The sequence below is a fragment of the Athene cunicularia genome (assembly GCF_003259725.1).
Source record: "Athene cunicularia isolate RWA chromosome 1 unlocalized genomic scaffold, athCun1 chr1_part2, whole genome shotgun sequence".
Lineage (NCBI taxonomy): Eukaryota > Metazoa > Chordata > Aves > Strigiformes > Strigidae > Athene > Athene cunicularia.
Window position 1 is genome coordinate 78487153 of NW_020799092.1, and position 15334 is coordinate 78502486.

Here is a 15334-nt window from a genome sequence, read left to right on the forward strand (position 1 = left end):
AAATCTTACATTCTCAGTGCTCCATAAATGTGTTATTTCTTTCTGTGCCTGATGATGATGTCCAGGTTGAGAGGTATGAACGGATACAGCCTAAGGCAGGTTCTCAGATACGCTGGTGCTGTAAGTGCTGATGGATCACCTCTAGCAGGGCTGAGAATTTTACTAGGGGCAGGGCTTCTCAAGGGAAGACCAAACTCATTAATGCAGGAAGTACCTTCACAAATATTTAGCCTCCAGGTGATATTACTCCCGTTAAAGTATTTTGCCAGTAAAAACTCTACCTTTTTCCTTCACGGGGCATTTTCATCGCCAAATAAATTGCCAGTGCCCACAGCAAGCGTTTAAGTGCTGCGTGCAAGAGCATCACTGCAAGATGTTCAGCCAGAGATATGTAAATAGGATCAGTTCTGGGATGAGTCAGGTCCCTATATCACGTTTTCTGTATTACTGTGCCTGGGACACATTGTAAGATTTCTTGCTAGCAAGACTCGTTTATCAGAAACCTTTCTGTTTTTTTTGGAAAAAAAAAAAAAAAGAGGGGTGTTAGAGCAGTTGCATTTTATGCTATTTGATGTGATTTAATTCTCTGATAAACGCATATCATTGCATTCTTCACCGTATCACTAAGCTCTTCTTTTCTCAGCTTCCTTTATTTATTTTCAATGACTCTCCCAATGTTTAAGCATAATATTTTATAGATATATATATATATATTTAATTTCTCCCTGCCAATAACATGCTAAAGGTAGAAACAACCCCTTTAACCACTTTAGGGTTTTTTATTGTAGAGATGCCTGAAGTATTGTGCCAGTAAAATCTATTGTTTTTAACTCTTTAGTGGAATCAACAAGGAGACCTGAACAAATGAAAGGGAAAGAGGCTAGGTCAAACTGGTCAACAATCAACTATGTCTCAGTACATACAGCGCTATTCATATTATTTTGCCTTAGACTTTTCAGCTCATCCCAGCCCTGCAAGTTCAGCTCTGTAAATAGATCCTGCTGTATATGTTGTTTGCAAGAGGGTCTCTGGCAAAATGCACTCTCAGGGATAAATATAGTTAGGGAAAAAAGAAAACAAACCCCCTTTGTTTCACGGAACAGTTTCATGGATAGATCTCAAAGTACTTTGAGAGGGCAAAGCCCTCTGATATATATCTGGGGAAACTAAGGCATGGGATAATCATTCATTTAGAATGAATCAAACCACACCTTAGTGCTAAAGAAGATAAGAGAAATGCTTTTTTTTTTTTTTTTTTTTTTTTTCCTCGTGAAGAGCATCACATTTATCTCATTTACTCTGCAGAGCAGCAGTGCCTAGAAGCTGCAGGCATGGATGAGGCTTGAAGTACGCTAGGCGAGGGTCAGCCACAAGATAAATGGTCGGTGCTCCTATGACCTTTCCATCTTGCTATTCATCTTACAGGAATACACCGACTAGATTTGCAAGTCAAACCTGGAAAGGATTAAATCTCACAAAAGAAAGAATTTCATTCAAATGAATTTCATTCACACAAGATGGGTACCAGATCTCAGTCATTTAAATGAGAGGAATTTCTTTGCCATTATACTTGCATATTAGTGCTCGCTCCCGTGGATTTGAAATGCAATGCAGAATAAATTAAAGTTGTCAAACACATACAAGTGTTTCTTATAAGGTCAACCAGAGAGCAAATACCTTTATAAACCTTCCAGCTACAGTGGTCCTCAGCAGAAAAGTACCCAATATACAGCTATTAAAAAAAACCCCAACCAAACAAAAAAAACCCAAGTGTTAAAAAATTGTGATCCTGCAATATCTGCTTCTGCCTTCAGATGGAGAAATATCCTCTCCACCTCATCAGAGATATGTCCTTCATCACAGCAAAAAATCCACTCTAGCTACTGCTAGAAAGCCTCTACCTTTGACTTCGATCACTATTGCCTCCAAAGGGTTGCAATTTTGGTGTCCCTGCTTTTGTCCTCGATGTTCAGCTTTGTGTCTCCTGTTTTCCCCATGGCATTAATTGTATCTTCAAAGCCCAACTTTCGGATGTTTTCTACCTATGATTTCCACCTCCTGTCCCTGGTCCTGAATCTTGGAACAACCTGGCTTACCGAGTCTTTGCTCCATCTCCTCTAATGCTTCTCTGAAACATTTCCAAAGTGCTTCCATCACTTTCTTCACTTGACTCCCTGGTCCTCAGCCCTGCCAAGGTAGCAGCATTCTCCTTTTCCTTTACGTTCTCCATGTGTAAATACGAGCCCCCAGATAAAGAATATACAGCTCTCTTTATTTGGAAAAGTATTTCAAGCATTACAAGGTCAGAAAAATCATCAACACTAACAAGAAATTTCCATCCCACTCTTGAGAACTCCAGCAAAAAAACTCAATGACCATGCTAAGGCCACAAGTCAAACAAGACGAGTCTGAAAACCACATCTGAAATCAAAAGACTCCCACGAGACTTTTTTTTTCCACTGTTATCCAAGACTGGGACACATGTTTGTCAGCCAGTTCAGTTATTTGCAGAGAGGATATTCTCTACTGCCCTTCCAACCCAACAAAAGGCAAAGCTCAGAAAGTTACAGCCCAAGAAAAGGATCTGAATTTCCGATGCTGTTTAAAAGCCAATTTTCTTTCTCAGTAATGTGTTTTTCCCTTTAGATGAAAATACCGAAGAGGCGGGTGTTACTGAAGTCACAGATTTAAGCAAAAATGTAGCCAAACCTATTCAAAACCCAAATGTCACACACCAAAACAAGGCTTTCACATATGATATTCTCAAAACTAGACTCTGTGTTCTGCTACCATACCATATGCAGTGGTTGCCTTTAAAGAGTTTGAGCTCTGTGGCTTTACCACAGAACCAAGAAGGTTATAAACACCCAGAAACAAAAGAATAAGAAAAACAAGTGTTCCCCATTCTCCACTTTGTACATTTTCCATGCAGCATACTGCGCTTGGGCTAGGTTTCCTCCCTCTCCCTGCCTTAGGAAACACTCTCCCTCTTCCCTAATGCTCCCTCTTCCAATTCCATGTTTGCAGTCTAAGTCCCCAGCCCAGCCTCCCTGCCAGAGGCAGGTGTGAGATTCATCTTCAACCATCTGCACCATCTTCTCCATTGAGCTGGACATGTGGACCCCCTTCATAGCCAGGGGAGAGAAAGTAGCTCTTTCAGGGCACCGTTCATCTACCAGATTGCAGATAAGGGCGCAATGAGTCATGTCCTGTGAGCGTATTTCTAGTGACTACACAAGGAATTGAAATGTCTGCTTTTTGTCAGCTGCGTGGCACTTAGTCCGTGCCTTAAAACGAGAGTGAGTTGGTGGTGAAGGGGGATAACTGTGTTTAGGAAGAGGGGAGGCAGATATTCAATCAAGAAACATCTGGGTCAGCAGAAGACACAACAGCATCTGCTTTGCTGGGAACTCACAGCGAAGTGAGATTTAAAATTATATTAATGCATTAGCTAAACCACTGGTAATTATCGATGTGAGCATGTAAGAGCATTCATCCACGACTGTAGCTGATAAAAAGAGAGAAACATCTTTAAGCACAGTGGAGAACTTGTCTAGAGAGGTCTGCCCAGCTGCGATTCTTACAGAAGGAGCTAAGAACACAGGTTCCTGAGGCTAAATTAAGCTTAGCATGGGAAAGCTTAGCCCACTGTCAAACCAACTCTAACCTTGCGGTATACGGAAAATTTTTTTTGCAAATTTTTTAGATTCCACTGCCTAGGACAATATCAAACAGCTAATTAGCATGTTTAAGCCAAGAGATAAAAGAAGTGCATCTCTCCCAAACCTAATTTTCTATGGTTCTACAAAGAGTTAACTGACAACTCCCGCTGCTTCATATTTCAGTTTATTTTATACTGTCTTTCCAACAGAGATCTTCTAGTACAGCAAACTCAGCAGGCGTTGAATTGCCTAGTCCTTAGAATAAGGACATCCCTCTTCTCCACTGCTAGTAATATTCAAGCCCGTTTCCTGCCCGATAAGGCTGATCTCTCCTCCACCGCTGTTCGCATTAAATCTTGCGCCCGGTGGTTTCATCTGCATTGTATTCTGTCCCTTACATTGCAGACTCATTACTACTCAGATGACTTTGTAAAATAATCTCTGTGTATAGAATAGCTAGTCCAAATCTCACAGGCAAATCGCCATAAACTTCAGGTCTGCGTGCAAACCCCAGAGCTGGGATCTATTGCCAGTTTACAAATCCACATAGACAATCAATGACATTAATCAGAGGGGAAAGAAGCAGGCAGAGCTGTAGCTAGCTTGTTAATGGACCCTTGGGAGTAAGTTTTGAAGTTAGAAAAAGTTCATTACCATTTCAGTCCGGTAGCCAGTATCAATTCCTTCTATTCACCCGCATCAGTTTCATCTTCAAGAGACGTGCTCTATTTAGAAAGCACATAGTTTCAGACACCATATGAACGCCCAGGGCTGAATTAGCTTTTCAGGCACATCTGGAGAAATGTCTTCACTCTGTCATGGTTTGATTTCTCAGTATCTCTGGGGAGAGGCTCTCTTCATCTCTGAACTGGGCAGGTGTGTGAAGTGCCCTGTTTCTTCCACTGCTTCTACCCAGCTCTTCAGAACACCTGGCTTCCTACTGATTCCATCTTACTGCCTTTGTATTTAGGGGGAAAAATGTCCTATTTTTGCACCTTGCCTTTTTAACTTGACATCAGAATAATGTCAGCGCTGGTGACACACAGCCACACGACAGAGGAAATTCTGAGTTTAGGTTATCAAGACATGACTCACTGTCTGTGTTTACCTAATACTAAAAATACCTGTTAGAAATTTTCTCCATTCACTTCTTCTGGACAAAAAGTGGTGTTCTGATGCCTTGTCTGACACTGCTCTGCCAAATCAGACATGGAAGAGAAATAGGCAGGCGAGCTTCATAAATTCTAATACTGCCAGCACATCTACTATGAGCAGTTTTGTGTTGCATCAGTAACATGTTTGAATAGGAAACCTCAGGGAAGAAACCCAGGCACTGAAAGAATTGGTAGTGATTTAGCTAGTGGGTTTCTTTCCCCTGAGCCTACATAAGGATACTAGATACGGAGGGCAGCCAAAGACAGTTAAGCTTTATTTAGCACATGGCAATGAACTCACAAAAGACCGGGCATGGCGGGGTATTCTGCCTGGCACCAACCTCCAGTAACTCCTATGCGATATCTGACAGCTTATGTGGAGGTCCCAGATGCCCTAAGACACCTCAGATGGCATCAGGCACTGTTGCTTTAGCAGGAATAGCAGTCATCCCCCCTATCTTGTGGCTCAGATGACAAGGAGTGGCTTGCAGGTCTCAGAAAATTTATCAAGCTTAATTTTGGGAGCACACCAGAACGACTTTTTAATTTTGTATGTTTCACAGATTTCTATCGTCTGAATTCACCAGTCGTCTTCTAATACCAAGGGCGTGTCTCCATCCACTACATGATAATATCTGAAACCAGATCCAGACTTCCCAGAAATGCTGTAGGCACCAAAAATGCAGATTCCCAACGGACTTAGGAAAGCTTTGTGTTCTAGCGATTCTGCAACCAATAGCAGTGCTAAATCCTATGAATGCAATTACACCAACCTCTCTGTTTGGCCCGTTTCAATACATCCTGTTAGTACCTCTGAGCACAAAGAAGTGGAGTCACAGGACACTTTCGGTCTGTAGGAGATGAGAGATGGTGTGTGGGTGTGGGCTGGTGAAGCCTGTGAGTAGAGGAAGGGGAGGACAGAGGACAATGGGGTGGAGAGAGAAGGAAATAGGGGCACACAGCACCTTGCCAAGGGGATGGAGAGTCAGAGGATGTAGGGAAGGAAAATGAGGAGGCAAACAAAACCCCAAGAGATTTAAAGGTGATGCGAGAGCAGTGTTTTAAACCAGTACTAGCAGTGGTGTAGTGCTGGAGCAGCTGTGGAGGGATGGAGGATCCAGAGGGAAGCTGGGCTGTGCAAAACTGGTCTGTCAGAGGCTGTGAGGCAAGTTATGTGTAGGTGTGCTGGCCTTTTATAAGTTTCATATTTTTATATCACACCAACTCAAACAAATTGACAGACTAATTCCCAAAAAAAAAAAAAAAAAAAAAAAAGGCAAATTGAATCTCACCGAAAAATGTAATAAGTCAGAAATCTAGTCAAGTAGTAAATCTAATTTCTAGGGAACTGCCACTCCCTAGTTTCCTGGCCTCTTCCCATCCCTCGGTTCTTTTATCACCCACACGGCAGAGATGTTTTAGGGGCAAACCATGCAGTTTCCTCAGGCACAAAGATGGAATGAAGCTCTAGGAATGATTCACTCCAGAGGTCATTCTGTGTAGACAATAGGATCCAAACCCCACCAGGTTGGCTTCCTCTGCACACTCTTCCCACGCTATCCCAAGAGGTCCAGTGCCATGAAACACCCCCTCACACCTCTGTGCCACTACCTACGGCCTCTGCAGCTTTAGGGGATGCTTATTCTCCCCTGATGGGAGTTTGAATACAGCAGTTAGCTTGAACTTGTGGTGCTGCTAAATGTCAAAGCACTGGGAGCTCCTCTGGGCCACAACAACTCCCAGCAGGGCTACAGGCTTGGGGAGGAGCGGCTGGAGAGCTGCCAGTCAGAGAGGGACCTGGGGGGATTGATTGACAGCCAGCTGAACAGGAGCCAGCAGTGTGCCCAGGGGGCCAAGAAGGCATCAGCCAGAGTGTGGCTGCAGGACTAGGGCAGTGATTGTCCCTCTGTACTGGGCACTGGTGAGGCTGCACCTCGAATACTGGGTTCAGTTTTGGGCCCCTCATTACAAAAAGGACACAGAGTTACTCGAACATGTCCAGAGAAGGGCAACAAAGCTGTTGCAGGGTCTGGAGCACAGGTCATACGAGGAGTGGCTGAGGGAACTGGGGTTGTCCAGTCTGGAGAAGAGGAGGCTGAGGGGAGATCTCATCGCCCTCTACAGCTCCCTGAAAGGAGGGTGCAGAGAGCTGGGTTTGAGCCTCTTCAGCCTAGTAGAAAGCGACAGGACAAGAGGGAATGGCCTCAAGTTGCACCAGGGAAAGTTCAGACTAGATATCAAGAAGCATTTCTTTCCAGAAGGGGTTGTTGGGCGTTGGAATGGGCTGCCCAGGGAGGTGGTGGAGTCCCCATTCCTGGAGGGATTCAAGAGTCGGGTTGATTTAGAGCTTAAGGATCTGCTGTAGGTGGGAACTGTGCTGGGCGAACGGTTGGACTAGATGATCTCCAGGGTCCTTTCCAACCTAGATGATTCTGTGTGATTCTGTGTGAAACTACAGGTAGACTTTACTGAGTGTGTAGTCATGATCACGAGTTATTATCACATCTAGTGCCACAATGTCTGGAGCCCTGGCTGAGAGCTAGGACTCATTTGTATAAGTGTGGTACAAACACAAAATGTTTAGGATCTGAATTTCAGGCGAGCAAGTACAGAAGTAACAGTGATCAGAGTGTTGGGTGCCTACCTGTTCTTGAAAGGTGGGTAAAAGGCTACTTAAAACAAAGCACATCTGAAGATATGTAAGATACTTAAAGACAGCATATCTGAAGATACAGAAGATACTTAAAGACAGTAAAGAGGAATAATGGCAACCTGAGATGTCCATATTCATGCGAGACTCCTCCCAGTGTGAGGGCTGGTACAGCAATAAACCCAACATGACTGATATCAAACACGGTGAGGAGATATAACATGGGAAAAGAAGCCCACGTTTTGAAAGGATATGATGGCTGATAAGGAGAAAGTTCTTGAAAATGGGAGCAAAATATTTGATGTGACACTGAAGCAGTTAGATGGCAACAGAAGGAAGGACACAGAAAGCCACAATGAGACCTAGGAAATTCATCTTCGCAAGTGCTCTCCGGATCAGAGACAGGAATGTGGTTGTAAAGGCCAAAGAAGTCGATACTGCAGTGTTTTATATGTGAGAAGACAAGAAGTGGCGTGATGTGGACGAAATTAAAAGGCTGGATCCTAGGAGTGTTGGACGAGATCCAGCTGCAACGCGGATGCGTTGGTCCAAGAGCACCAGCCCCACGGGTATTGCTCGCCGTCACCTGTGCGCAGCGTTTCTGCACAATCCTTGTCCGGCGCACGCAAATTCAGAAGAACCTTAACTTCGTTTGATCATCAATTAAAACAACAGTTGCCCTTTGTGATGAGTAGGCTAAATGCTGTGGGTTTTCTTAAGAAGAGACTAAAGAATTGTAGGTTTGAGGGCCTCGTGCTGAGATTCTGATCTGCAGTCTGCTTCAAAGAGGCTTTTGAAGTCTTGAGGGAAACATGCTTTTAGCTTTCAGGGAAAGTGAGAGTACATGATCTCAACTTGCTACTAATCTGATAACTCTTTAATTTTAATCACCCTGACAGTCTGTGGTAAACCATGTGGTTAACTATTTCGGGTACAGTCTCTTCTCTCGAAGCCACAGTCTGATGTAGTTTACAGGCAAATCCTTTGATAACACAAAGATACAAGGGGATTAAAATATCCCTTACACAGCTTAGCTGTTAAGTCGCTCACAGGACTTTTCATTGTTGCCTTCCTCAAACTTTGTGACTTATACTAAGCAGCAAGATAATGAAAAGTAAAAAGGGGCAGAAAATATCAAAGCGAGAAGATGATGGGTGGCTCTGAAAGAAAAGGGCATGGCAGGACTGGGTCTGGGAGTCACTGATTGGGTTGCTGTTGGCAAGGCATGGCTTTATTTCAAGGAGAAGGCACTTTGGGAGTCAAGGGCAGATGCCAAATGATGAACAACTATCAGGGATTCAAGGCCCTTTTGCAGTTATTCTTGCTGGCTGCTAAGGCTGCATTAATTATGGCTGAAAAAAAAAAATAATGTGAAGACATGATGACTAAGAAATTTTACTCCTAATAGCTGTTACTATTATGCATAAGCGTAAAGGGCCACAGATCACGCACCCAAAGATCCTGAATGTCAGCCCTGATGCAACCAGCCTGTTTTATATTTGAATTTCTTAGCCTTTAGGCCTTAAATAATCATTAAGTAGTGCCTTTATCAACTTCTGGGTCTCCAGCTCAGCTTCAGTGGGCTTTTCAAGTGCACTGAAATGATCTAACTTAATTCATTCCAACTGATTGAGAAGTATATTTAGATGTGATTCGCTGATGACACAGCACTTCACGTCCTTGTTTTGGGACAAGTTATATTTAGGTTTGCAAACTTATTTCACAGTAAGCTGCTCTTTGGCGTGCTCAGACAGAACGGAGAGTCTACGCCCCTTTCTAATGTTTGCTTATAGATGATTGCAACCTTTAATGGCTTAGTTTTGCTTATTATGCCTCACTCCATAGATTCACTCTGGTGCAGGCAGCAACTCTACAGTATGACTGTTTACATCTTCGGTAAGAAAATGTTGGTAGGATTTCATGTTGCCCATCTTCTGGGTGCGGAAAGAAAGGGCTCAACAGCCTGCTTCAGGCAGGGGGGGCAGGAACATCCTTGCTCCAGCATCCTTTCTCCTCTAGAAGAAACACAAGGGAGTTGAATCGGCTCCTCCTAACTAAAAGTGTGTAGTCAAATACAGGCTTCATGTCACCTGGTGGAGATACTCCCAAGGGATTTTTCTGCATCCTGAACAAATCTATCTTTATAAAATCGATGGCAACAAATAACTCCAGTGTGAAGATAGCTTTGGATGGCAGGATTGTTCTAAAATTAAAACAAAAAACGTTCACGTAAAATAACTAATAGCTTCATCAAACACTCAGAGACTCTCCTTGGCTTTTCTACCCTCATGTTCCCTTCATGACATCCAGTTTAATCCCTCAGCTGTGATTTTAGCCCTGTGGCAGGGAGTGAAATGAGGCTTACTTCACCGAGCTCTGGGCATGATCTGGTATTGATAAGACAGAAAGATGTGGGAAGTCCTTGGTGAATAAGGTAGATGCACAGGCTATCCTGATTCTCAGGCTTTCTCTTTGCAGAAAAATGCCCAACTCCTCCAAGGACCGAATTTGCTGATGTTACTGCTGAAATGTATGCACTGGGGACCAGACTCTATTATGAATGTGACAGTGGCTACAAGAGAAGAAGTGGTCAGTACTCGGGAATTCGGTGTCAGAGTGAAAAGGAGGGTGCTTCTTGGCTCTACAAGGAATTTGAATGCATTGGTAAGTGATTATTGTCCTTTTTCTACATTTGAGGTGTTTTCCGATGAGTTAGACACATTTGGGAGTTGCTCTAACAAACTATCTTTTTCACTTTGCAATCTAGAACTTGCAACAACTCTATCCTGCCTCTAAAAGTCTGAGCGCTCTGGCTTTGTTCTGCTATTCATCCTGCTGTAATTCAGTGCATGTAACTTCTCCCATAGATGAGAAAATTTTGTTGTCAACGGCTCCCATGACAGAGGTAGATTTTACACAGAAGCCAGAAACAAAACCACAGAGCCCTGCACCTCAGAAAAGAGAAAACTTTTCAGAATTTCGCCAGAAAGGTAAGTAAGAGCCCATTCATTACTGTAACGCTTCTCCCACTGATTTCCATGGAAGCAGTGTAAGAATGATGAGTGATTTTTAATTGTTTTGACAGTCAGGGAGAAAGAAACAATCACTCTCATATCTTGGCTGAACAAGTGAGTTAGTGTTTTATATCCCAACAAAGAATTAGACAGGCTTGGTATATCCTGCTTGTCTATATTTTGTAAGAATAAAAATCATGTTGTTTCGAGAACAAAGGTAGTAGGTAAAAATCTATCTGCTTTAACCATGTGCTGTCCTGTGATCCCACAGATTTTTGTGGTCCACCCAAGACAATTCCACATGCCTCTTTAAGCCTGAACAAACAGTATTACGTGGGACAAGTATTACATTTCAAATGTCAAAGTGGTTACAATAAGCAACCCCCCACCTCTGGCACCCGCAGGTGCAAGAAGCTGAATGGCAAAATTATCTGGACCCACCTTGACATGCGATGCACCAATGACAGTGATGAGTGGCCACCACAGACTGTTGAGCCAGGTAAGATGGTTGCTTTGGCATGTTCATGCAGAGTCCAGAGCCCCCAACTCAGCACATCAATCCTAGGGAACAACCTGCTTGGGGTTCGAGATGGAGAGATCAGGGACCTCAGGGCTCCGACGCTGATAAAGATGTCATCTCTGGCTGGTGGAGATGACATGTCAGGAGGTGACTTTGCCTTGGGTGTCCTTTCATACTAATTGCAAAATTGCAGGAATCTGTGAGCAGATAGAGCCACTCTGTCATATACTGGGAAGAAAATAGTAGAATGAGGTTTTCTCTTTTTCCTTCCTCCTGGCAGCTATAGGTCATCTACAGCCACTTCACAGTAAGGTACTCCAGAAGGAATATCTAAGCATTCCTCATTCAGAGTTTTAGGATCCAGAGCTTAGCTAGTCCATAGCTAAACCTGAGTGACGTGGCTCAGTTCTTAATTTAACACCCAGTACGTTGTTTTCAACAAAGAGACAGCAAAAAGCCCACCAATATTGCACTGCAGCCCTTATGGACCCAGATTCAGCAATGCTCAACATGCACCACTGCTCAGGGAACCAACAGGGCTCTCCAGCGAGGTTACAGAACCTCTGCTTTCATGCCCTTAGGTGGGTTAATGCCAAAAGAAAAAAGACCTTCATGACCTCTACCCCGTGAAAATTACTTGCCTTTTCTGATGGCGTCTCTCCTAACTCTACAAGGCATGAGTTCAGTATGCAGAGAGAAAACAGAGCCCCTTTCCCAAGGATCTGTGATATCGTTGAGGGTCTTGTGCCCTCTGTGGGTGGCAGGCAGAGCTAGTGGAGGTGGAAGGATGTCCACCATCCATCCCTACAGTCCTCAGGCTTTCAATATCTTCCCAGCCTCTTCTGAGGTAGAGCTGAATTTTAGAGGTGGGACCCAATGCAAGGTTAACATGAGAGGACCTTTCCTACCAACAGGGACTGGAAAAATCTTTTTCACCAGTACTTGGGCCTTTAAGGGGAAATTAATCTTGCAGAACTGTACACATCTACTGCATAGACACCCACATCTGAGCTGGACTGCCTTTATAAGCAGTAGAGGGAAATGGGTGTCGATGCTGCTGTGTTGGCCGCCCTATTTCATGTCTATCATCATGTAGATGAATTGCACCCTATAAAGGTGTGTTTCAGTGACTAGAGCAGAGCCCAGATGACAATCTCAGAGGCCACATCTACACAACAGCAGGTGAGACTGCCTGCAGAGCAATCTTCCAGGTGACACTTGGCCATTGTTGCCTCGCGTTGCTACTCCGAGTGTAAGAATGAATCACCTTACTCACTGGACACGCTATTTCATCATTAACTCAGGACTTTCTCTCCTTCTTCATAGATCCATCTGCTTCCCCGTGGTGCCCGGCTCAGAGTGCTCCAGGTACAGCAGTCACAATTTGTTGTTTGGTCTTTCCTCCTCCTTCATGACAGACATTTTTTTTTTTTTCCCATTGATAAATTCACTTTGTGATAATTTTCAGGATGAAAGAACTTCTTGCTATGACGGAAATAACCCGTCAACATACCAGTCCTAGAAATTGATACAACCTATTGAATAGTCAGAAATTGCAAATATTTGAAAATTTTAAAATTAGGAGTATGAAAAACATGAGACTGGATGATGAAAGAGGCCATCTTGGCCTTTAATTCAACAGAACAACTCCAGTTTCCTGCAAAAGTACACTCAAACCTGAGCCAAGTCAGGTTTTTGTAATTAGTGCACCAAATATTTATTCCCTCAAAGCGTTGCATTCCTCTTTGTTATGATGTGATGTCCTTAATGGGGCCAGAGAAGGAATATGCTCCCCTTTCTCAGTTCTTTCCCCAGCATTCAATCAATCAGGAGATCACTGCTACAGGACCTCTTGTTAAAAGCCTGGCCACATCTCATATTGGCTCAAGTTCAGAACTTCCTCTTCAGGATAAGGGAGAAATTAAATTAATTTCTAGCACTGGGCGAGTTTTGGGCTACATTTCCAGGGAAGAAAAAAAAAAAGAAAGAAAGAGGTCCTGTTTAAAGCCATTTTTCCTATGAAATAAAGATCTTAGCTGGATCCCATTCCCTGGAAAATATAGTTCACATAATTGACAGATATCAGATCAGCAAATATGTTAATAGCCAGGCTGGAAACATCTATTGATGGCCAAGAAACAAAATGGCAATTATTAAGTGTTCTGTGCAGAGGGAGAGCTGTCAGACTCTACCCTCGTCACTGCTTCGACGCTGGAATGAGCTGGCTCTTCTGACTCTATCCTCATCACTGCTTTGATGCTCTCTGCCAGAAGAGCAAATAGATACAAAACTCAAGCACTCCTCTCTCTTCATAGATACGACTCATCCATCTTTTTCTTCATCTGTGATACTGCCAGTGACAGGTATGCCATTTTGTTAACTGGATTCAGACTTCACCACCCCACCCCCCCCGAGCAGTTATTTTGCCTTTCAGTTTGCTGTTCTACAGAAGAGATCCGTCTCTGTTATAAGAACTGATAAATATAATGCAAGACACATCTATGTCCATATATTGGGTGAGAAGTCAATAAAGAAAGTGCAGAGACTGTTTAAACACTTAATCTTTTCATAAAGAAGTTTTTAAGAACTCATAAGGGATATAAAAAAAATAGATCAACTAAAAGTCTAGTTTTTAAATTAAGCAATTTTTAGATTTTTTTTTTTTTTCTCTAAGACTTTCCGGGGATTTAGTGAATAACTTCAATTGGAAAAAAAAAACCCACAGGAAAAAAATGTAAATATTTAAATGATGTGTTTCTTTCACATTTTCAAAGGAGTAAAAAAAGATGGGCAAATAAAATACTTCCTCACAACTAAACTGATACATTTAGATCAGTCTGAAGATATTTTTTTCTCCCCCTTCCCCATCATCCATTCAACCATTAGCTGCTAAAATAGAAATTGTCTCTTACTGTGCATATGCTCAAGACTTTGTACAAGGGGTTTTGATTCCAGCTGGAGTCTGCTGACAACTGTAGCACACATTATATTAAAGAGGAGTAATGGAGTGAGATAAAGCAAGGGAGGGAGGAGTATTGCAAATTATGCCAGAGACCGCAGCATCAGCAGTCCCTGGTTATTTCGCTGTGGTCAGTCTCCAGTTGCCCAGGTACCCTCTGGCTGGGTCCTGTTTGCCCCAGGTAGCAAAACAATGGGCAGCATGGAAGAACTCTTCCCTCTGGGCATGGGGGCAAGATGAGACCCCCATCTCAGGTCTTGCCTGTTTCTCCCAGTTGGAGTGACCGCAATAATTAGGATAACACCAGGTGCTAACCATATTGATTTTCTGTTTCAACAGCTATCTTTTTCGTTCTGCCTATCATTCCTGCTGTCTTTGTGTGACTCACCAAACAGAGAATACGATAAGTGGGACGGAACCAGGAAAATGTGAAAGCTAAAAAAAAAAAAAAAATAATCCCTAGCACTGGAAGAGATCAGGCATCTCACTGTTGCACTGCTTAGATTTCTGAACGCCTTCTCTGGTATTAAATAAGTGACCCTGGATTTTGGGTTGTCTTGTTCAGCTATTAAATGCTGGCACAAGAAAAAGAGGAGTCAGAGCTCTGAAATCAAAAAGGAAGCTTCGTCCGAGCCGTTGTGGAATTGAGAATGGCAGCTCAGATAATGTGTGGAAAATGAATCCTGTGGGGAAATTAAGGTTAATTATGGAAATACGTTGGTTTCAGATAGATTACGCAATCAGTCTTTTCTCGCTGGCTAACCTGTGGGAAGTCTGGTGGAGCATCTGCCACCACGACCACGTAATTCTTCTTCCTTCATCCCCCTGATTTCTCAGTCGTGTCATGACAACTTTGTACTTCAGACTTATTTTAGTCTGGCTTCCTCGCTGTTTCTATTACTACACTGAGATGCACCAAGGCTGTTCCTGTTCACAGGCTCCCCAGCCTGGTTCATCCAAGATGTCCCTATTTGACATTTGGGAGTTCTCCTTCTCTCCTCTCTCTTTGCTCATCTTCATCCCCATTTCTCTTCATGTTACTAATTACTGATGGGCTCTGCCTTTCAGCTGAATGGGGATTTTTCTCAAAAAGGAGGAGAGGAGGACCTTGTGAAACCACATCAGCAGTGTTTTGGTTGGTTTTTTTTTTTCCAGTTCAAAATAGGATAAAGCCATAGGGAGTGTAGGTAATGCTTTGAAACATGTTTCAGTGAAGATGGTCAATCATGGTGCAGATTGCCTGGGCCACTGTGGGATTTCTGTGAATATGAGAGGTGGAAAATTGTCAGGAATGACCTACAATTCACTGACCCTGTGGTGGAACAAGTGATGAAATAGCTGTCACCAGATGAAATAGTAACTGAAATACTAAGTG

The 15334-nt window shown here is 43.1% G+C and overlaps 1 protein-coding gene across 1 annotated transcript in view; it reads left to right on the forward strand.

The window, feature by feature from the left end:
- The window catches only part of IL15RA (interleukin 15 receptor subunit alpha), a 15657-nt gene extending 770 nt beyond the window's left edge, over window positions 1–14887 (forward strand). The window contains 5 exon segments of the mRNA XM_026841131.1: window positions 9945–10130; window positions 10334–10456; window positions 10752–10979; window positions 13316–13363; window positions 14299–14887. Coding sequence (XP_026696932.1) covers window positions 9945–10130; window positions 10334–10456; window positions 10752–10979; window positions 13316–13363; window positions 14299–14342 — 629 coding nt within the window. The 3' untranslated portion in view covers window positions 14343–14887.
- The last annotated feature ends 447 nt before the right edge of the window (window positions 14888–15334 follow it).